General features: G+C 52.0%; 1 protein-coding gene across 5 annotated transcripts in view; it reads right to left on the bottom strand.

Annotated features, from left to right (window-relative positions):
- The window catches only part of LOC138267434 (transducin-like enhancer protein 1), a 153,877-nt gene that overhangs the window by 106,985 nt on the left and 25,249 nt on the right, over nt 1-21,643 (bottom strand). For all 5 annotated transcript variants that reach the window (XM_069216364.1, XM_069216366.1, XM_069216367.1 and 2 more), the window contains exon 2: nt 16,881-17,027. In XM_069216364.1, the coding sequence (XP_069072465.1) occupies nt 16,881-16,904 (24 nt within the window). In that variant the 5' untranslated portion in view covers nt 16,905-17,027. The remainder of the gene's footprint in view (nt 1-16,880; nt 17,028-21,643) is intronic.

The following is a 21,643-nucleotide window of genomic DNA, read 5'->3' as shown; positions in this document are numbered from 1 at the left end:
GACATTCCTCTCTGTCCAGGGGGACTGGAATTGTTTCATGTTCTTTTGTCCTAGCTAAGCGCCTGAAAGCTTGCTTTTTCTCCTAATGCCTTGCCTGCTTTACTAAAACAAACGTTGGCAATGCCAATAGGCCTGGCTTTAAAAGAATGTTGCATGGTAATGTAAAGTATTACAAGTAGGAAGCATGGGAATGGATATGTATGGGTGCAGGCAAAGAACTGTAGAATAATATTTGTGTAGGTTAAAAGGTCAGGTGACAATTGCACTGTCAGACCAGACCTAAAAATCCACATATGCGAATGACTGCCCTCCTGGTGCTGCTGCCAGAGGAAAAAATCATAAATTATCTAGTCATTTATGACACTTTAATAGCATTAGATGTCATGTGTGTGCACCTGAAAGTTCAAGCGTTGGCAGCTGAATAAACAAAATGAACATAGCTGTGTGGAGGGTGAGCACTTTTTTGTGGAAGTACATGATTTCTGGCCAATCAAAACATGCTCTCCTGGCTCCCAGCATGTGGGTGGAGCCAAAGGCCCTCTCTAATGATGCTCACACAATTGTCTGGCAAGAGCTGACCTGGCAATCCAGACCATAGCAAGATCCCTGGTGTAAAATGTATCTTTCATGGTTTAAACGTTCACATGTACGGCCTCTGCAGGGCTACAGTATAACTGAACCTCGGGGGCGTGGCTTGGTCACTGAGATTGGGGGGAAGGGGGGATTATGGGGGGTAGTGACCTTCAGATTTTGCAACAATCACGTTGACATTTAATATTAAAATACCTTACACAGCAAGGAGGGTGCACGAGAGGGGCTTCAGGGCCAGAGCAAAGGAAGAGGAACGAAGATTGGAAGGTAAGTTACAGAAACACAAGATTTTGCCAAAATAACCAACACTGTTAAGAATTTCAAAACAGATAGTGAGAGCGTGATTGTATTTGTAACAATTTCTGGTGAAATCTCACAGACACCTCACCATATCCAAGTGAAACCATGCTATTTACCAGAAAATGTATTTAAGGGGAATGGGGATTGGGGGAGGTGGGACACCCCAAACATCTCTACCCGCAGCTACGCCCCTGTGAACCAGAATACATGTACGTAAGGCTACAGTGTAAATGAGAGAAGTACCAATTTACAGAAGAAGCCTCTCCAGGGCAAGTGTAACTGAAAAACATACTGCGTTACATGTACAAGCTACACTGTAACTGAGCCATGTACCCCGATACATGTACGTAAATTTCGCACTTGTATAGCGCACTACTCACCCGTTAGGGTCTCAAGGCGCTGTACGCATACCGCTGTGGAACCCCTCCTGACTTTTCCCTGTGAGGCGCCCACTCCTGGGCACCCCCAGGGTGAAGCCAGGCATCCAAGCGCTGTGAGGGCCGTTGTGGAGATTAAGCAAGCTATTGCCCAGAGATACAGAGTGGGACCCATTAATTAGATTAGGCACCGAGGCGAGAATTATCTGGTCCAAAGGAATTGAGCCCAAGAACCGCCGAGGCAGGAATTGAACCTTGGTCCTGGGCCAGATCTCTGCATCAGGGTCTGCCGCTCTAACCATTGTGCCACACTTCTCCACACTAGTAAGGCTACAGTGTGAGTTAAATAAAGGTACCAAGTTACGTGTAGAGCCTCTGAGGCTACAGTGTAACCAAACCATGTACAAAGTTAGGTGAACAGCCTCTGCAAGGCTACAGTGTAACCGAGCCATGTACAAAGTTACGTCACACGTACAGCCCCTGCAAGGCTACAGTGTAACTGAGTCATTTACAAAGTTAGGTGTACAGCCCCTGCAAGGCTACAGTGTAACTGAGTCATTTACAAAGTTAGGTGTACAGCCTCTGCAAGGCTACAGTGTAACTGAGCCATGTACAAAGTAACGTCACATGTACAGCCTCTGCACGGCTACTGTGTAACCAAACCATGTACAAAGTTAGGTGCACAGCCTCTGCAAGGCTACAGTGTAACCGAGTCATGTAGACAGTTAGGTGTACAACCTCTGCAAGGCTACAGTGTAACCGAGTCACGTACAAAGTTAGGTGTACAGCCTCTGCAAAGCTACAGTGTAACTGAGCCATGTACAGAGTTACGTGCACAGCCTTCCCAAGGCTACCGTGTGACTGAGCCATGTACAAAGTTACATATACAGCCTTCCCAAGGCTACAGTGTAACTGAGCCATGTACAAAAGTTACATGCACAGTCACCCCAAGGCTACAGTGTGACTGAGCCATGTACCAAGTTGCCTGTACTTTTTTCCGCTTGTTACCAAGGTCCCCTGTGCTGCATTATAGTGCGTCCACGTTGCAAGTGGCCCACGGGCCATGCCAAGCTTCCTCCCTTTTCACGCCTGCACATATGTACCATGGACAGCATATGTGTAATGTGTGTAGGTACAACACTCACAGACGTTGGTACACCTTTACACTCATAAGTATTTCTGTGAATGACTTGGTAAGGTTAACAATTTGTGATTTTCCGCTCATTTGTAAATGTTTGCCATGTGTGCGGGCTGGTATTCTCAAACATGAGCGCCCGAAAATGCAGGAGGCCACGCTTTGGTAATCACTGCAGTGGGGTTCAAAGCTTCTGGGAACAAGGCTTAGGAAAAAACCCAAAGGGTGTATTTTTAAGGAAGCGAAGCGCACATGCCATTTTTAATTACAAAGCCCCATCTCTGGAATAGGCTGACCTGGACCCAACCCCAACAGATTCTTTAAGGAGAATGATCCTCTAGCAGGCCAGACCTCTGCTCGTGCCTGACTTGGCCCCAGCCCTGCCGGTCTGCCTCAGGAATACCAGATATGCTGGGCCTTCCAACACATGGCGTTAAGGACAGACTCCATTTATTTACCTTTTCGGCTGCCAATAACACATCTAAGGGACCCCATGAGAATATGGTAGCCGGAGACTGCTCTAGCTGTCCCGTCAGCTTTATGCCCCCCAACAAGCCCTCTTCACCCATTGGTCGGTTCAACTGCCATTCACATGTGGCTTTTACCCACCACAGCATTCAGCCTACAGCATGGGGCGATGGGTCAGCCCTCTTCATTCATTGGTTGGTTCAACTGCCATTCACATGTTGCTTCTACCCACCACAGCATACAGCCTACAGTATACAGCCTACAGGCTGGGGTGATGGGTCAGCCCTCTTCGGCCACTGCACCATTTCACAGTAAAAGGCTGCAGTTTGCTTGTCCACCTACGCCTACAAAAGTAGTTCATGCTGTGCCGGGGCCAGGACTTACTGGACAATCTCCGTTTACATTTCATGGTTTATTTCGTAATTTGAATTTGTGACCGGTCATTGTTTTCTGTTTGTGTTGTTTGCAAAATGCACATCCACCAGGAAATGATACCAGATCCACACAGGGTGCTAATGTGGATATGTGCACATACATACATACATGTTAGTCCCACCAGCGCATTAGGTGTCACGTTTCTCGTGCACCACAGTCTGAACAGTCCACGTGGAAGGCAGACTCTCTCCCACCAGATAGAGCAGGAGAGGGAGGGAAGGATGGAGAAGGGGAGAGCAGGAAAGAGGCAGGAGGATGGAAAGGTGGAGAACACGAGAGGGAGAGAGAGAAGGGATGGGGAGGGAGCGCAGGAGAGAGGGAGGGAAGGATGGAGAGGGGAGAGCAGGAGAGAGACAGGGGGATGGAGAGAGGGAGAACAGGAGAGGGAGAGAGAGAAGGGATGGGGAGGGAGAGAGAGCAGGAGAGAGAGAAGGGATGGGGAGGAAGAGAGCAGGGGAGAAGGATGAGAGAGAGCAGGAGAGAAGGATGAGAGCAGGAGAGAGGGAGAGAGCAAGAGAGAGGGAGGGAAGGATGGAGAGAGGGAGGGAAGGAGAGAAGGGCAGGAGGATGGAGAGGCAGAGAGCAGGAGAGAGGGAGGGAAGGAGAGAAGGGCAGGAGGATGGAGAGAGAGCAGGAGAGGGAGGGAAGGATGGAGAGAGGAGAACAGGAGAGGGAGAGAGAGAAGGGAGGGAGAAAGCAGATGGAGAGAGAGAGAGCAGAAGAGAGCAGGGGAGAAGGATGAGAGCAGGAGAGAGGGAGAGCGAGCAAGAGAGGGAGGGAAGGATGGAGAGAGAGAGCAGGAGAGAGGGAGGGAAGGAGAGAAGGGCAGGAGGATGGAGAGGCAGAGAGCAGGAGAGAGGGAGGGAAGGAGAGAAGGGCAGGAGGATGGAGAGGCAGAGAGCAGGAGAGAGGGAGGGAATGAGAGAAGCGTGCAGAGAGAGCATGAAAGAAGAATCCCCGGCGCTGCCTCATCAAGGCTGCTCCAGTCTGGAGATGCTGTCTGCTGTCCCTGGCACCGTGCCAGGCGCTCTCAAGGGCTCAACTAGGGATCTTGGCACGAGCCCCTGACCGGAAGGCACGGGGCGGGGAGGCTTTAATGCACAGGAGGAGAGCTGAGCACAACTGTGCCAGCAGGAGGGCTGTCTGCATAGGGGCTGTGAGGGGCAACTCTGTACCTGTGGCAGGCAGCTCTGTCCTGCACGAATACCTGGTGCCTATGGTGGGCTCAGCCGCCCTGCACGAATACCAGGTACCTATGGTGGGCGGCTCAGCCATGCACGAATACCTGGTACCTATGGTGGGCAGCTCCGCACTGCACGAATACCTGGTGCCTGTGGTGGGCACAGCCGCCCCGCACGAATACCTGGTACCTATGATAGGCAACACAGCACTGCATGAATACCTGGTGTCTATGGTGGGCACAGCCGCCCTGCATGAATACCTGGTGCCTATGGTGGGCACAGCCACCCCGCACGAATACCAGGTAGCTATGGTGGGCACAGCCACCCCGCACGAATACCAGGTAGCTATGGTGGGCAACACAGCACTGCATGAATAGCTGGTGCCTATGGTGGGCGGCTCAGCCCTCCATGAATACCTGGTGCCTATGGTGGGCACAGCCGCCCTGCACGAATACCTGGTACCTATGGGGGCGACTCAGCCATGCACGAATACCTGGTGCCTATGGTGGGCAGCTCAGCCCTGCATGAATACCTGGTACCTATGGTGGGCACGCAGCGCTTCACACATACCTGGGTCCCATGGTGGGCACGCAGCCTTTTATGAAAACCTGATAGCTATGGTGGGCAAGCGGCCTTGCACGAATACGCAGTACTTATGGTGGGCACACAACCCTCTACGAATACTTGGTACCTACAGCAGGCAGCACAGCTGTGCACAAATACTAGGTACCTACGGTGGGCAATTCAGCCCTGCACGAGTACTTGGAACCTACAGTTGATCTACTAAGGCTCCTGTGGTGGGTACATTCGCCCTGCGTGGATACCAAGGCCCCTGTGGTGGGTACATTCGCCCTGCGTGGATACCAAGGCCCCTGTGGTGGGTACATTCGCCCTGCGTGGATACCAAGGCCCCTGTGATGGGTACATCTGCCCTGCATGGATACCAAGGCCCCTGTGATGGGTACATCTGCCGTGCATGGATACTTGGGCCCCTGTGATGGGTACACCTGCCCTGCATGGATACCAAGGCCCCTGTGATGGGTACATTCGCCCTGCGTGGATACCAAGGCCCCTGTGGTGGAAACATGTGCCCTGCATGGATATTCGGGTACACTCCGTGATTAATGGAAGGTGCTCCCGCCGTCAGTCCCTCAGCCCACAAGACGTCAGTGCTACACAGGCCTGAGTGTGGGAGTTGCGGGAACAAGGCCCGGGTGGTTGGTAAGGTCTGAGGTGCTGGGGTGATGCTATGTGCCAACCGTGCTCGATGAAGTCCGCATAACTCGCATCACGTACAGTACATTTTAGGCTGGGGGGCGCAATGGAGCAGTCTCTCTGAGACTGCCTCCTGATGGCTGCTTCTCCCAGTCTCTTTGTGGGGTGCAGTGATACTGTCTCTCGGTTTCTCTGCAGCAGCCCCCCCAGCCCCAACCCCAAGGGAGATTTAGCGAGTTCCCCCTCCAGCCCCCACCTACACCCCCGCAACAGCACTGCAGAATGTCTCGTGGCAATTACTGATGAACCATGTCATGAAAATCAAAGTAGGACTGAGTGCTAAGAGGTGGCGGCAGAGGTAGAGTGGGGGTGACAACCCCCCCTGTCAGGCGATCCCCACTGGGCGAGGGGGCAGAGCAGAGGTTTGGAGGGGACATATGACAGTCCAGGGCGAGGAGGCGTTTGTACAGATGTGTCGCAGAGGATCACGCGTGGCGTCTGTAACATTACAACATGACAACATGCAAACCACGCACCCCCTACGCACTACATGTGCGCACTACACACACATCCGGCCCCTCCCCTCAACCTGGTCAAAGTGAACCAGAGTGCAATGCCAGACACACCCCTGAAACTACCCCCCACACAACCGGAAACATCCCCCCATCATTCAATGAAACAGCCGAGAGACATCCACTCGCCCCCGGCTTCCGTGGCAGTCATCCACGGAGACCGGTGACACCGCAGTCACCCGGAGGCCACAAACAGCGAATGCAACTAGCGCTTCGGAAAGGCGTCAGGGCGCAGGCACCTTGGTGTCCGGACAGACGCTGATGAGGTGTTTGGGGGGGGAGATATTTGCTGAATTTTACAGTTCAAGCAGCACCGGGGTGGGGGGGGGGGGCGATATTGCTTGCACAGGGGCCATGGCTCACCGGTTGGCCACTGGGGGGGTCCATGAGAGCGCTCCTGGGGCAGAGAGAAGCAGTCTGTCGCTCAGCGCTCCAGGGGGCGCTGAGAGGCTCAAAGGATGCTGTGGTCCTGATGCTGCGGGCGCCTTCTAAAGACAGGACTGGGTTTCTAAAGGCACAGACCAGGCCGCGGGTGTCTGTACACGAATAACGCTGCTTGGGAGGGGTTACACGGTCCCTGCACCCCGGAAGTGGGGAGGCCAAGGTCAGGCTGTGGATAAGCTCAGGGTCGGGGTCTACAATGGACAACCCAGTCTGGCCCTTACCTAACCCTACAGCACCCAGGGCTAGCCTCCCTCTGCTTGTCGAAAGCTGCAGTCACAGTGATCCCCCCCCCCCCCGGGCCTGACAGCGCTACATCAGCCTCTGACTGTCCGCGGACTTTCATCAAGGCGCTGCTCAGAACAGGTCATTAGCCCAACCTGCCCCTGGACCACTGAACCCTGAAAGTGAGAATTCACCGCGGGGACTCCTAGGCGGGGGGCTGTGGCGGGGGGGTGCTTTACCTAGCAGGATCAGTCTTCTAATGCACCTCACTCACAGCGGAGGCGGGGTCCCTATGTGTACATTACTCAGACTGGAACTGCGGGGGGGGGGGGGCGGGATAGGGGGCTTGTACTCCGGACAACTTGTAACAGCCAGAGCAGACCGGTCAGTAGGGCAGGATGTTCTGTCCTCTTGGACTGAAATCTAAGCTGCCCCAGTCTTCCAAAGTAGGCTTCAAGCCCCCCCCCCGCCCAAGTTTAGGGGGCGCAGTAAACTGCAGAACGGTGTCTTCTTCCTAGTTGGTGCTGGTGACCAGGAACATCGAGCCAGGATCCTGGAACTAAAAACGTATGAGGAGCTCGGGATGTTCAGAAAATGCCCACGTCTGAGGCTCCACTCGCCCGGTCTAGTCAGAGCCACCAGAGCAGGATGGGGACAGAAGAGACCCGCACACTGTCAGCAAAGGGCAAGATGGCCCAAGCACCCACCGGACAATGGGTGAGGGAGCCCAAGTGCCCACCGGACAATGGGTGAGGGAGCCCAAGTGCCCACCGGACAATGGGTGAGGGAGCCCAGGTGCCAATGGGTGAGGGAGCCCAAGCGCCCACCGGACAATGGGTGAGGGAGCCCAAGCGCCCACCGGACAATGGGTGAGGGAGCCCAAGCGCCCACCGGACAATGGGTGAGGGAGCCCAGGTGCCAATGGGTGGGGGAGCCCAAGTGCCCACCGGACAATGGGTGAGGGAGCCCAAGCGCCCACCGGACAATGGGTGAGGGAGCCCAAGCGCCCACCGGACAATGGGTGAGGGAGTCCAGGTGCCAATGGGTGAGGGAGCCCAAGCGCCCACCGCCCAATGGGTGAGGGAGCCCAGGTGCCCACCGGACAATGGGTGGGGGAGCCCAGGCGCCCACCGGACAATGGGTGGGGGAGCCCAGGCGCCCACCGGACAATGGGTGGGGGAGCCCAAGCGCCCACCGGCCAATGGGTGAGGGAGCCCAAGCGCCCACCGGCCAATGGGTGAGGGAGCCCAAGCGCCGACGGGTGGGGGAGCCCAAGCGCCCACCGGCCAATGGGTGAGGGAGCCCAAGCGCCGACGGGTGGGGGAGCCCAAACGCCCCCCGCCCAATGGGTGAGGGAGCGCAAGCGCCCACCGGCCAATGGGTGGGGGAGCCCAAGCGCCCCCCGGCCAATGGGTGGGGGAGCCCAAGCACCCACCGGCCAATGGGTGAGGGAGCCCAAGCAGCGCCCACCGGCCAATGGGTGAGGGAGCCCAAGCGCCCACCGGACAATGGGTGAGGGAGCCCAGGTGCCAATGGGTGAGGGAGCCCAAGTGCCCACCGGACAATGGGTGAGGGAGCCCAAGCGCCCACCGGACAATGGGTGAGGGAGCCCAAGCGCCCACCGGACAATGGGTGAGGGAGTCCAGGTGCCAATGGGTGAGGGAGCCCAAGCGCCCACCGCCCAATGGGTGAGGGAGCCCAGGTGCCCACCGGACAATGGGTGGGGGAGCCCAGGCGCCCACCGGACAATGGGTGGGGGAGCCCAAGCGCCCACCGGACAATGGGTGGGGGAGCCCAAGCGCCCACCGGCCAATGGGTGAGGGAGCCCAAGCGCCCACCGGCCAATGGGTGAGGGAGCCCAAGCGCCGACGGGTGGGGGAGCCCAAGCGCCCACCGGCCAATGGGTGAGGGAGCCCAAGCGCCGACGGGTGGGGGAGCCCAAACGCCCCCCGCCCAATGGGTGAGGGAGCGCAAGCGCCCACCGGCCAATGGGTGGGGGAGCCCAAGCGCCCCCCGGCCAATGGGTGGGGGAGCCCAAGCACCCACCGGCCAATGGGTGAGGGAGCCCAAGCAGCGCCCACCGGCCAATGGGTGAGGGAGCCCAAGCGCCCACCGGACAATGGGTGAGGGAGCCCAGGTGCCAATGGGTGAGGGAGCCCAAGTGCCCACCGGACAATGGGTGAGGGAGCCCAAGCGCCCACCGGACAATGGGTGAGGGAGCCCAAGCGCCCACCGGACAATGGGTGAGGGAGTCCAGGTGCCAATGGGTGAGGGAGCCCAAGCGCCCACCGCCCAATGGGTGAGGGAGCCCAGGTGCCCACCGGACAATGGGTGGGGGAGCCCAGGCGCCCACCGGACAATGGGTGGGGGAGCCCAAGCGCCCACCGGACAATGGGTGGGGGAGCCCAAGCGCCCACCGGCCAATGGGTGAGGGAGCCCAAGCGCCCACCGGCCAATGGGTGAGGGAGCCCAAGCGCCGACGGGTGGGGGAGCCCAAGCGCCCACCGGCCAATGGGTGAGGGAGCCCAAGCGCCGACGGGTGGGGGAGCCCAAACGCCCCCCGCCCAATGGGTGAGGGAGCGCAAGCGCCCACCGGCCAATGGGTGGGGGAGCCCAAGCGCCCCCCGGCCAATGGGTGGGGGAGCCCAAGCGCCCCCCGGCCAATGGGTGGGGGAGCCCAAGCAGCGCCCACCGGCCAATGGGTGAGGGAGCCCAAGCAGCGCCCACCGGCCAATGGGTGAGGGAGCCCAAGCAGCGCCCACCGGCCAATGGGTGAGGGAGCCCAAGCAGCGCCCACCGGCCAATGGGTGAGGGAGCCCAAGCAGCGCCCACCGGCCAATGGGTGGGGGAGCCCAAGCAGCGCCCACCGGCCAATGGGTGGGGGAGCCCAAGCAGCGCCCACCGGCCAATGGGTGGGGGAGCCCAAGCAGCGCCCACCGGCCAATGGGTGGGGGAGCCCAAGCAGCGCCCACCAGCCAATGGGTGGGGGAGCCCAAGCAGCGCCCACCGGCCAATAGGTGGGGGAGCCCAAGCAGCGCCCACCGGCCAATGGCCAATGGGTGGGGGAGCCCAAGCACCCACCGGCCAATGGCCAATGGGTGGGGGAGCCCAAGCACCCACCGGACAATGGGTGGGGAAGCCTAAGCGCCCCCAGCCGATGGGTGAGGGAGCACAAGCACCCACCGGACAATGGGTGGGGGAGCCCAAGCGCCCAGCGGACAATGGGTGGGGGAGCCCAAGCGCCCAGCGGACAATGGGTGAGGGAGCCCAAGCGCCCAGCGGACAATGGGTGAGGGAGCAAAAGCACCCACCGGCCAATGGGTGAGGGAGCACAAGCACCCACCGGCCAATAGGTGGGGAGTCCAAGCGCCCACCGCCAATGGGTGGGGGAGCCCAAGCACCCCCAGCCGATGGGTGAGGGAGCACAAGCACCCACCGGCCAATGGGTGAGAGAGCACAAGCGCCCACCGGCCAATGGGTAAGGGAGCCCAAGCACCCACCCGCCAGGGGGTGGGGGAGCCCCAGCTCTGCCAGGAGCACAACTGAAAAGGCTTATTGGCAATTTATTGATCAACGCTCCCCTCAGTGGTTACTGGAGTAGATCACCAATTGCATCTGGTCTAGGATATTACCTTTCAGAAATGAAAGAAAGCTGTTTTGTTAAAGCTGAATATGGTCAAAAAGCTAGAGTCTGCTCAGTTTCAGTTACACAGAACCTAAGGCGTGTTTGCCATAGCACACAAAGGTAGCAGGATAGAGTGCACATGTGTGGCTTGTACATAAAACAATGACCTTGTCCATTAACCTTCAGACTAAAAGTGTTCCTCACACCCTTATCCCAGAGCCTCAGGAAGAATGAAATAATACTGGCACAAACGTTTACCTGCAAGCTGGTCATACAGTATCAGCACAGAAGATTGGAGACAGAATGAGTTTCAATGTCACCTTTCAATTAAAATATAGCGATTTACTGCCTGATATAGGGACAGTGATGGGAACAATCTGTGCCTCCTCTCACGCCAACCAACCTACGTAAGATCCGCTTCAAGACGGAGGACGCTTGTGCGAACAAGTGTCTGGATCTCACCCTGCTCATGGGAAACTAGGGAGACCTACTGATGATCAATATTTGAAGGTAACGAAGCAGCAATTAAGGAATGATTGTGTCAACATCAGGACAGTGCCCGCTCTACGTGCAACAAAAATGCAAAAACCTAGCCTTTATGCAAGAGCATAATTCATGCATTGTATTTATATGCAGTATGTTAACCTTTTGCATTGCAGACTTTAACCTTGAAAAACACTATTAATGATGTTTGCAATAACTGTTCATTTGCAATGTATTGCTGCAGGCTTACTGAGTGTGTTAGGGTGTGGTCCCTTTCTAGGACCTTCTGGAAGCTTTCCCTGCAGCATGACTGGGTGTGGTTTGTGGGCTGGGCCAGACTCTATATGAGGGAGCCAGCCCAGCTCCACATGCTCACTATTCAGAGGTCCCGGAGCAGAGCAGCAACAACTTCATATGCTCCTGTTCGGGAGACCTACCTTGATGTTCCAAGCCTGCCCCGCATTATATTGCTGATCCTTGAGCAGGGTGGTAAGGTGGAGGTTGGGCTGGGCCCCCCGACCCTGTTGTCAAAGACTCTTGAGTTTTGTGCCTACTCGTGAAATCTTTCAGAGTACGCGAGTCATTGCTCTCATGTAAAACTGGATGTTCAAATCGGCAAACGTTTGCGCGATCATTTCATGGCATTTGCATATTCTTGTTCGAATCGGCGGTGTGCGCGGTTCATTTCCCGCATGTAAAACTTGGTGTTCAGATCGGCAAAAGCTTGCGCGATCATTTTTGGGCATTTGCATATTCTTGTTCGAATCGGCAGTGTGCACGATTCAGTTCCCACATGTAAAACTTGGAGTTCAGATCGGCAAATGTTTGCGTGATCATTTCATGGCATTTGCATATTCTTGTTCGAATCGGCAGTGTGCGCAATTCATTCCCCGCATGTAAAACTTGATGTTCAGATTGGTAACAGTGTGCGCGATCATTTCGTGGCATTTGTATATCCTTGATCGAATCGACAATGTGCGCGATTCATTTCCAGCACGTAAAACTTGATGTTCAGATCCGCACCGGTGTGCGCAATCATTTCATAGCAATTAAAACTTTGATGTGTAGTGTTTGTTGAAGTGCACACATTTATCCTGGAGTTTTGGATTTTCTGTGAAGACACTAAATTCAAAATGTGACATTCTTTGTGCAAATTAAGTTCCTAGTACAATTCATATTGTTTTCCAGGGAATGTTTCAGATTGCCTTTGTCCTCATGTTTAAAATGCAATGTTTGTTCTGAAACATTGTTCTAGAAGGTTCTTGTATTCCTAGACAGTATGTGACATTTCATGAAAAGCCCGTATGAAACATTGTATTAACCATTCTTGATTTTTTCCAGGTACCCAGAGTTCTTGAGGTCTAGTTATAGTCACTTCTTAGGTTATCCATGGTTACAGTATGAGAACGCTTAGAACCATAGTCTAGTGAAAGTCAATGTGATTATTTCTTGATATTGTGTTGTTTAACCTTTTGCTTCCTACAGGTCTCCTTCCCAGCTGTTCCCTACCTAATCCCCTTTTCCCCCCCACTTGGACTCTCTCAGGCTCTGTGATATTTCTATCGGAGCTTTGGAGCTGTCTAGTGGTGGACATGTTGGGAACGTGCGCAGGCCCCGAGGTTCTGGTCTCCCTGACAGATTGACAATTTCCAAATTACAATTAAATATTGTTCAATTAAGACGATAATCCCACATCCAGCAATGCTTTTTTTTTTTTTTCCCTCACCATAAGGACAAGCTGCGAAGATGAATTTACAAAGAATGCATAACTGTACTACAAGACACAGCAAAAACCATTTAAAACCATTTTCAATTTGTAGACATGAACAGAAAACCAAAATTCAAAATTACTTTAGGAAGAAAGCTGCAATATTAACAGGTGACCGGAGTCAAGCTAGAACCGAAGAGGTCAACCCTCCGAGGGACCACTCTGGAACCACCTTACTAAAATCAGGAACTGGACACGAGCCAACACGTGGCAAGGTGGAGAACAAAACAAGAACAAAAAAACGGAAACTTTAAACTGAACAATAGAAAATTTGGAGTAAGAGGTGTCAGACTCCAGTTTACAGTATGAAGCGGGTGACCCTCAAAAGAACACAGATGTTGGCAAACGATAGGACGAGCCAACACTGGATAACTGGTAGTAATTGGAGAACAGGATTTTCGCAGAATTTGTAAACGTGGTACTTGGAGCCATGAGATGGCACGCTTGTTTCCAATAAAATATTTCAAAATGTTATGTTATGTTATAGAGGTTTATATAGCGCCCAACTGCCAACGGCCTCGTAGCGCTTATACAGCCATAGTGATGACATACTGCTTTAAAAAATTATTCAGGGGATTAAGTTTTAAATAGCCATGTCTTCAATTCTTTTCTGAACAACAACTCTTGAGAATTGACTCTCAACTTGAGAGGAAGGTTATTCCAAAGTAACGCGCCTTGTTAGGCTACCGATCTTCCTCCCCATCTGGCTTCCTCATGATTGGAACTTTAGCCAGATTAGCTGAGGAGGATCTAAGAGGTCTAGCTGGAAAATAGGCCTGAGCAAGAGTTTTCAACATTTCAGGTCCCTTCTCAAATATGGATCTGTGAACATGGCACAGGGTCTTGAATTGGATCCTTTCTGCTACCGGGAGCCAGTGTAAAGAAACAATTCCTGGCCGTATTGAGTGATGTTTAGTAGCAGACGAGCCGCTGCGTTTTGTACTCTTTGGAGTCTCTGAATTACATATTTCGGGGAGCCAATGAACAACGCATTTCCATAGTCAATCCGGGCCCCAATCAGTGCCTGGATAACCATTCTCCTCGCTGTGAAAGGTAAAATAGTTAACACCTTCCTCAAGGTCCTTAGCAGAGCAAAGGCCGTTCCTGCAACTTTATTTGCATGTTGGGCCATTGAGAGAAGGGGATCAAGCCATACCCGAGGCTTTTAATCAGGCCTTTCGGGGGGAGGGGGGGGGGGGGGGGGGAGGGTCGATATTCCTCTCAGTATGCTAGAGTTAGAAGGGGGGATTTTATTTCCAAAAAACATAACCTCCGTTTTATCATCGTTGAGCTTTAGTTTACAATCAGCCATCCAGGTTGCAACTGCCTTCATACAAGGGCCTAAGGCTAGGCCCATATCCGGATGGGAGTTAGAGAAGGAGACTATCAGCTGCGTATCATCGGCATAAGAAACTATGTTCAGTCCGAAGGGCTCAACTATGCCTGCTAGTGGCCTCATGTAGATGTTAAACAGCAATGGACTCAAGGCCGAGCCCTGGGGGACACCACAGCTGCTAAAAGTGCTCCTAGAGATGCATTCTCTGTCAAGTACCTGAAAAGACCTTCCATATAGGAAGGAGCAAATCCAATCTAACGCAGACCCGTCAATCCCACATCCTTGTACCCTTTCTATAAGGATTTTCAAATCAACTGTATCAAAGGCTGCGCTTAGGTCAAGGAGGATAATCGCGGTTTCCATACCGGAGTCCATCCTCTTCCTTGCCTCTTCTGTTATGGCAATCAGGGCAGTTTCAGTGCCATGTTTAGGTCTGAAACCCATCTGGGTCGGATGTATAACATTATTTTCTTCCAGGAAAGAGGATAACAGAGTGTACAGGTTTCTCAGCCAATTTAGAGATTAGGGGCAACAATGAGATTGGTCTAAAGTTACTCAGCATCTTGGGGTCCAGGCTGGTTTTCTTCAGGAGTGGCTTGACAATGGCTTGTTTCCAATGATCAGGTACTATGCCGTCCCTCAGAGAATTATTAATAAGATTCTTTATTATCGGCCCTACTACTGAGCTTCCCAAGGATAAGACCTGGGGAGGGGCCGGGTCAAGCGGAGAGCCCGATTTTGTTGATCTCATTAGACTGATAACTCTATCCAGACTGATAGGAGTAAAATTAGTAAAAGTAATTACCTCCCCGGCCTCATGGTTTATTCTCTCCTGTCCTATATTAGAGGTTTTAGGAAATGCAAGGTAAATATTCTGGATTTTGTCCAGGAAAAAGCTAGCCAGCTCTTCAACATGTTGTTGGGGGGAATCTCTACTTTCTACTTCCTCTCTTGGATGGATAAGATCTTTTAGGGCATTCAAAATCTCCTTAGGAGAGTTGGCCGCCGCTTCGATTTTGCTATTCTGTTTAAACAGCTATGGCCTATGTAACAGTCTATTGCTTGTACATAGTGGAATGTCTGCATATTACAATCAGTTTATACAGAAAAACACTCTCCACATATCTTTGCAAATCACTGCAGACAGGAGCTGGCAGACTGAACTTTCAAAAAGGGAAATCTTTAGACTGACCATACGAGATTCCCACTGAGAGTCAGAATCAGAAACTGCAGGTAAAGGATACAAAACTGGGTATGAATATGAAGCTTAAAATACCCCCAACTACCATGAGAGGCTGCAGTGTCCTCTCATGGGATAAGATTAATCTTAATCTGCACCCCACTGGGAGCTCTAGCAGACCCCCAAGATAGTGGCCTTTCTGGGGGTCCAAAGATGACCATGTCACATATAGAAACTGGCATATCCATAGTATACGGCAACGCCATGGAGCGGGAAGCCTGAGTGCAGACAATTTTAGAACTAAGCAGCTCTTGGACATAAAACAACGTGTGGTTCAAATGGAGAAGACGGACTATAAAAGGGACCTCTTCAATGTGTCCGGAGTGGTGTGGGGGTGACGAGCGCCAGTGTCAAGAGCTTAGATGTCAACACATGCAACAAGCCTCGGACAGATTATGTATGAGAGAAGCCTTCAAACCGGACTCATAAGCAAGCTTCATTCACACGCCAAACACTGATGTTTCCTCGAGTCCCTTCTGATGAAGGGTCATAGAAGCTTCAAGGATTAACAAATCTGTCTCGTGTAGAGGAGGAAACATCTTCATCTGAAAACAATCAACTGCATTTGGAGGAGTAAAAACACAAAACTGCTGCCAAGAATTTCTGTCGCCGATAAGTGTAGTCCCCATCTTCAGATCTGGTCAGTCACGCTGGGCATTTGGAGGGTGAACTGGTCCTTGTTTAATGGCTACCGTAATGTCAGGGAAGACATTTATTTAGTGCACACTGAAGAGTATGAATCAATAGGTTTGGCTGAAACAACTTTTCTGTGTGCCATTTATGGGGAGTCTTTGGGGACAAAGCTAGAACGGTTTTGAGAAGCTCCTGTGAAACACCATACATCTTTACAACTTTATGCTACATAGTTTTAGTGACATGATTTTTCTCTGTACCCCTTGCATCTTTCATTTATTTCTTAATTTCATTGCACGATTCCAGAAACTGCGGTTTATGTATTTATCATGTACAACAATTATCACCTACAGGCTTTGTCACAGTGTAATAACAATTCACCCTTAAAGGCCTATTGGCTTAACATTTTCACAAACAATAAACCAGGCCTACCGCATGTATTATACATTTTCTTAAATAAGTGACCAGACCACCCACCTCGGACATAACTTTTTCCAAGAACCCAACCGGGCCAAAGGTCACCATAAGTTTCTCAGTCCTACTGTAACCTGCATAAGTTTTCCAACAACCCAACCGAAGGCATAAAGTCATAAAATACAGACCTACAACATTAAAGTTGTCAGAACAATGCGCCACACTCCCTAAGGCGGCAAAACAGCGATTCTCAAAGTGCAAGCCGCCAACCACTAGGACCCGACAGGCGGACTCACGTCTAGTAAGGGAGCCCTGAGATCCCTGTGGCGTGCGCTCAGTGTACGACAACCCGCTGTTCGAGGACTGGCTTTCATGTATGTGTTTCACAAGAAGTAGGTGAGATCCACCGTCTGTGGCGATGGGGCTCAGAGTGGTACTTACCGGAGGCCGGTTCTGTGGAAACATCCCTGCGGCAGGGCCTGGCGGTCAGTGGCCACGGAGTGGGCTCAGGCGGAGGGAGCCGGACCCCCACGTCCCGTGACCAGGGCCCCACACTGGGATCAGATGGTCGGTGCTCAGGACACAACACTGGAAGGCAACATAGCACACGTTAGTAACAAAGGGGTGTATGACGAACAACGCAGGTAAAACTTCGCATGCCTTTACAACGCATTATTACGCATATGCTTTAACCCTGCATGGCATCGCCACGTATTATTAATGTAAATAAGCTAAATATTAGAAATGTAAGTTTAAATATACATGTTTATACATTTTTATCTTTTTTGGGTGGGCGGGGGGCAACGCGTGGTAAAAGCTTACACGTGGTTAAAACTTCCACTGTTATAAATGCGTGGTCAGGGCACGTCGGTGTAAAAATCACATTGTAAAGATTGTTTCCCATTAGAAACACAATGACTCGAACCCCTCTCACTCAGCCCTCCGCCAGCCCAGAGTGCCCCAAGCACTATTTCCGACTGAACGCAGGCCAGCAAACACAACCGCTGTGTACACACAAGGTACATAAACACACAAGACTCGTCTCTGCGCCATCCCGCCTGGACAGCCACACTGAAGAGCTGTGTCAGAGACACTCCAAGCCCTGCACAGCCCCACTCCAGGCGCCCTCCCCAGGGCTCAGCCCCCCCCCCCCCCCCCAACCTCCACCTAGGGCTAAAGATTCCCCTCGTGCCCCCCCCCATATCTGTGCTGCGCCTGATGGACCCAACCCAGGAGCCGAGCGCACAGTATCAAAGCCACGCACCCACTAGGCCTGGGCGAAATGGTAATTACGCTGGAGTAATTTTGTGTTATTCTTTTGAGGCGAAATTACTGAAAGTTACATAGTTATGGGCACTCGCGTAATCATGAGTTATTTGGCACAAAATTGCTAGCACAAGAGCAGAGAACTTTGCGAGCACCAGTTGGTTCTGGCTTCTGTTGTTTATATTCTGTTGCGTTTTGAGATATTTTCTTAGCGTAAGATGGAGCCTCGAGGCCATTTTGGACTCGAGTATTTGGTGGTTAAAAAAACAAAACAGAAAAACAAAAACAAAAAAAATTAAAATGCTGGGTTACGCTCTCCATGTATTTTCTACATAATTTTCCAGTCATTTCGAGTAATTACGCAACCCACGCCCAATTCTAGCAACTCCCTCTGAGATGCCCATGTCCGGTGCAGTGAGACGCCCCAGGGCCCACAGCTGCCGCCCATGGAGGGCGTGCAGTGTCCCACTGCATGCATCTTCACTGGGACGCCATCTTGTCCAGTGTGCACCCGCGGGTACAAGTTCTGCCCCTTCACGGTTGCACGGGTGATGCCTGGGCTCACACCCCGTGGCAGTGACGAACTGTGAGAGCCCATCCTTGCACCCCTGCTCTGTGAGGCGCCTAGAGGCGGGAAGAGCAGGGCCTCAGCACTGGGCGGTATACAGACGTGAGCCTGGGCAGTGTCTCATGCGAAACGGTGGACAGCTCCAGTGTCCAACCTGCCACTGGACACCAGGGCCCGCCTCAGGAGCCATCTCGTGCTCTGTGGCCCCCGCCTCAGCAGGGGATGGATAGACACCACTGATGTCCCCTCAGGCCAGACATTCACACAGACTGAACTCTCACCTGCGGGTCTCCCGACAGCTCCTCTACTCTTGTTGATTTGGTTTCCTTCGGCGCCAAGAAAATGTTTTATTGACACCAACCATTTTAATCTGTTTTTATTGCTGCCTCGGGGCAGGCGCTGCATTATAATTCTACTTTTGATTTCAAATCCCGCCCACATCCCCACCAGGTGGAGGACTTCAGTGAAGGGTTCACTGAGCCCAGCGCCATCCCTGAACACTCGTCTTCTAAGCACCAGAACCAGTGACAGGCTCTGATAGGTGCACTTGAGGTGCCCGTCACACTTAAGGGGTGGGGCTTAACCAGCCAAGAACAAGGACCACGACATCATTGTGATGGGTCCAACGCTGGAGGGCAAAACCTTTCACGGGCGCACGGGCACCCCAGCGCCTCCCCAGGGTATCAGCTGAGAGCGCCTGGGGCCCCACAACAAACACCAGGGTTCCCCAGAGTAGCTCTCCGGGTACCTGTGAGTAGCTCCCCTACGTGTACACACATACATATATATGTATGTGTGTATGTATGTTGTTCTGTGCTTGGCATGTTCGTGGGTCATTGCATGGCTCCTGGGTGGGTTGTTATACTAGATATCTATGAATCCCTGCTCTCATCTTATCACACTTATCTACCCATTACCATATGTCATGTCTCTATCAAACTATCCTCCATTCTCGCTCTGACTGATCCCAAATCCTTTCTACCACTTTCATCTCCTAAATATCTCTGCCTAAGCTCTTCCCTCCGCTCCCACATCTAACTCACCAAACCCCACTCTACCTCTGTGACCTCCCACACAACCCTACTAAATTCTCCTGCATTCATCTCACCCTGCTACTATGCTCTCCCTAACCCTTCCACATACTCTTCCCCCTCCGCCCCCCTTTATTCATCCCAAGCCTTTGGGTTGAGTAAATGAAGGATTTACTCCCAATTAACACTTCTGGATTTCTTTCCTCCTCCACCCCTCCATTACTCCAGTCAATCTAACAAGCAAACTCTCATATCCGCGGCTCAAGTTAACTCATAATAATACTAAAACTGTACTCATTATTAAACGATACTAATCCATCACTAATTCTTGTTGGGTTCCGGAGTAGTGTGCTACTCACCAAAAAGCGCTTCGACGCCTCGTCAGGGGTAGTAAGCGCTATATAAATACGATTACAATACAATCAACCCAGTGAATGACAAGCTTTTATTTGGTTGAATTATGTACATTTCGAAAACTGATGAGGATATATCTAAAAGTATCATAAGTCTAGTTTCAGAATGGATCAGCTGACGTTCTCAGAATACATGTATTTAAGGCTGACATATAAACATAAATGAGTCGTATCACAGATGTTGTTTCTTAGGTGCCGGGGACACTGAATATTAAAATTGACAGATTTTTTTTTGGTTTCCATCATTGCTGGTGACATTTCCTGGTGCACTGAGGTGGCCATTAACCTACATGCAATGGGCACTAGTGGAATCCTTTGTGAACAGGTCAATGTTGAGGCACTGATCATCTGTATTAGTAGCGCAACATAATTTTTATTGAACATAAGTAGTTCTTAACATAGAAAAGGTTAGAAATCCCCGGTGTAGACTGTTTCCTATGCAATGTTTGGCCTCTTTTCTTGACAGAGAGCAGGGTTTACCTTCAAGGTGCTCAATTTGGTGGTGTCTGAACTCTACCAAAAGCAGCGGGGAGTACAACACATTACCACCTGGCAGCCCCACCACAAACTTTCTAGCTTACTGGTTTGTAAAATGGGTGCACCCACCTTAGGACACATTCAGCGCTGCAGGAGGGGCAACAGCCACCATAGTATCTCAACCGGAGGCTTGGGTGAAGGGCTATCACCAGCCTGAAGGCCTGGGTAGACTTGTGCTACAAAATAAATCATCTTGAGTTGAAGCCAAGGAAGGTGTTGGTGGAGGTGTTTGGGTACCTGCTGGCACATGCCGCTGAGAGCAGACAGAGGTCACCGGAGAAGTGTAAGGCATTCATAGTAAACCAGAACACGCTAGGCCTCCAAGAACCACTTTAAGGCCACAACACAAGCACCATTAATAGATGGAATGGAGAAGATGGCCACTGCAACCCCGCATAGTAAGGTGCCGAACGGCAGAGGAACACTGCTGTCACCGCAGTGGCCTAGAGTGTGGAGCGGCCCACCAGCCCCCCAAGATTCTGCACATGGAAGATGAGCAACTCTGGTGCCTTCTTGGAGGAGCATCTAGTCAACCTGGTGAAGGCCCTGCAGACATGGGACTGAAACATCAAGCAGTGGAAAGACCCCTGTGCTTCATAATGCCAGCCTCAACTCTGAGGGGAGAAGAGGAACCGGGCCCTCCAAAGTGGAACAGTACCCCAAGTAGGTTTATTTCCATATAAAACCACCAGATTCTGGCAGCATTGCAAAGTCCTTTCGGTTGCAGCAGAACAACTCTTCAGATCACTAGGTTTAAAAGAAACAGTACTTTGCAGTGTTAACCTTTTCTAGTCCGAGTGCAAGGAATTACATTCTGAGAGATGTCCTGGAAATATGTTATGAATCATCGCACAGTGGCCAATCCCTTACCGTAACTCATTGAGGATACAACAGCAAAGCCAATAGGCCTGGCCTTGTAAAAGCCTGTAATGTTTTCTGTATTTTTATTGTTGTTTACAATAAAAGCAACAGGCATTAAAGGTTTACAAATAATACCAAGTAAACTCCAGCTGCCAAGAGGTGGTGCGCGGGGTCTCCTGAAGGGGTCGATAAAAGAAAGGCCCATCACACACACAAAACCCATGAAACGAATGAAACGAATGCAGACATTGGCTGCCGGCCACATCACTCAAGTGGACTACTTTTCAGGTGCGCATGCGCACGAGGCTGTTACTGGCAGTGCAGAGAACCAATGGCTGAAGCGGCCGCAGCTATTATCCAATACTGTGCCCTGTGGTGGGCGGAGTCAGATACGAATGACAGGCATGGGTGAGGAGCGCTGACCCCAAAGGTCCCTGGGTGTATTTTTTGTTAGTATGCTTTGTGAGAACATTAGCTTGGAGTCATATCCATAGAGACCCCCGAGCCAAGCCCCAAAAGAAAGAAACA

This window comes from Pleurodeles waltl, chromosome 12 (assembly GCF_031143425.1).
Source record: "Pleurodeles waltl isolate 20211129_DDA chromosome 12, aPleWal1.hap1.20221129, whole genome shotgun sequence".
Taxonomy (NCBI): domain Eukaryota; kingdom Metazoa; phylum Chordata; class Amphibia; order Caudata; family Salamandridae; genus Pleurodeles; species Pleurodeles waltl.
Note: the sequence above shows the minus strand (reverse complement) of the source record. Positions and strands in the feature narration are given on the sequence as shown.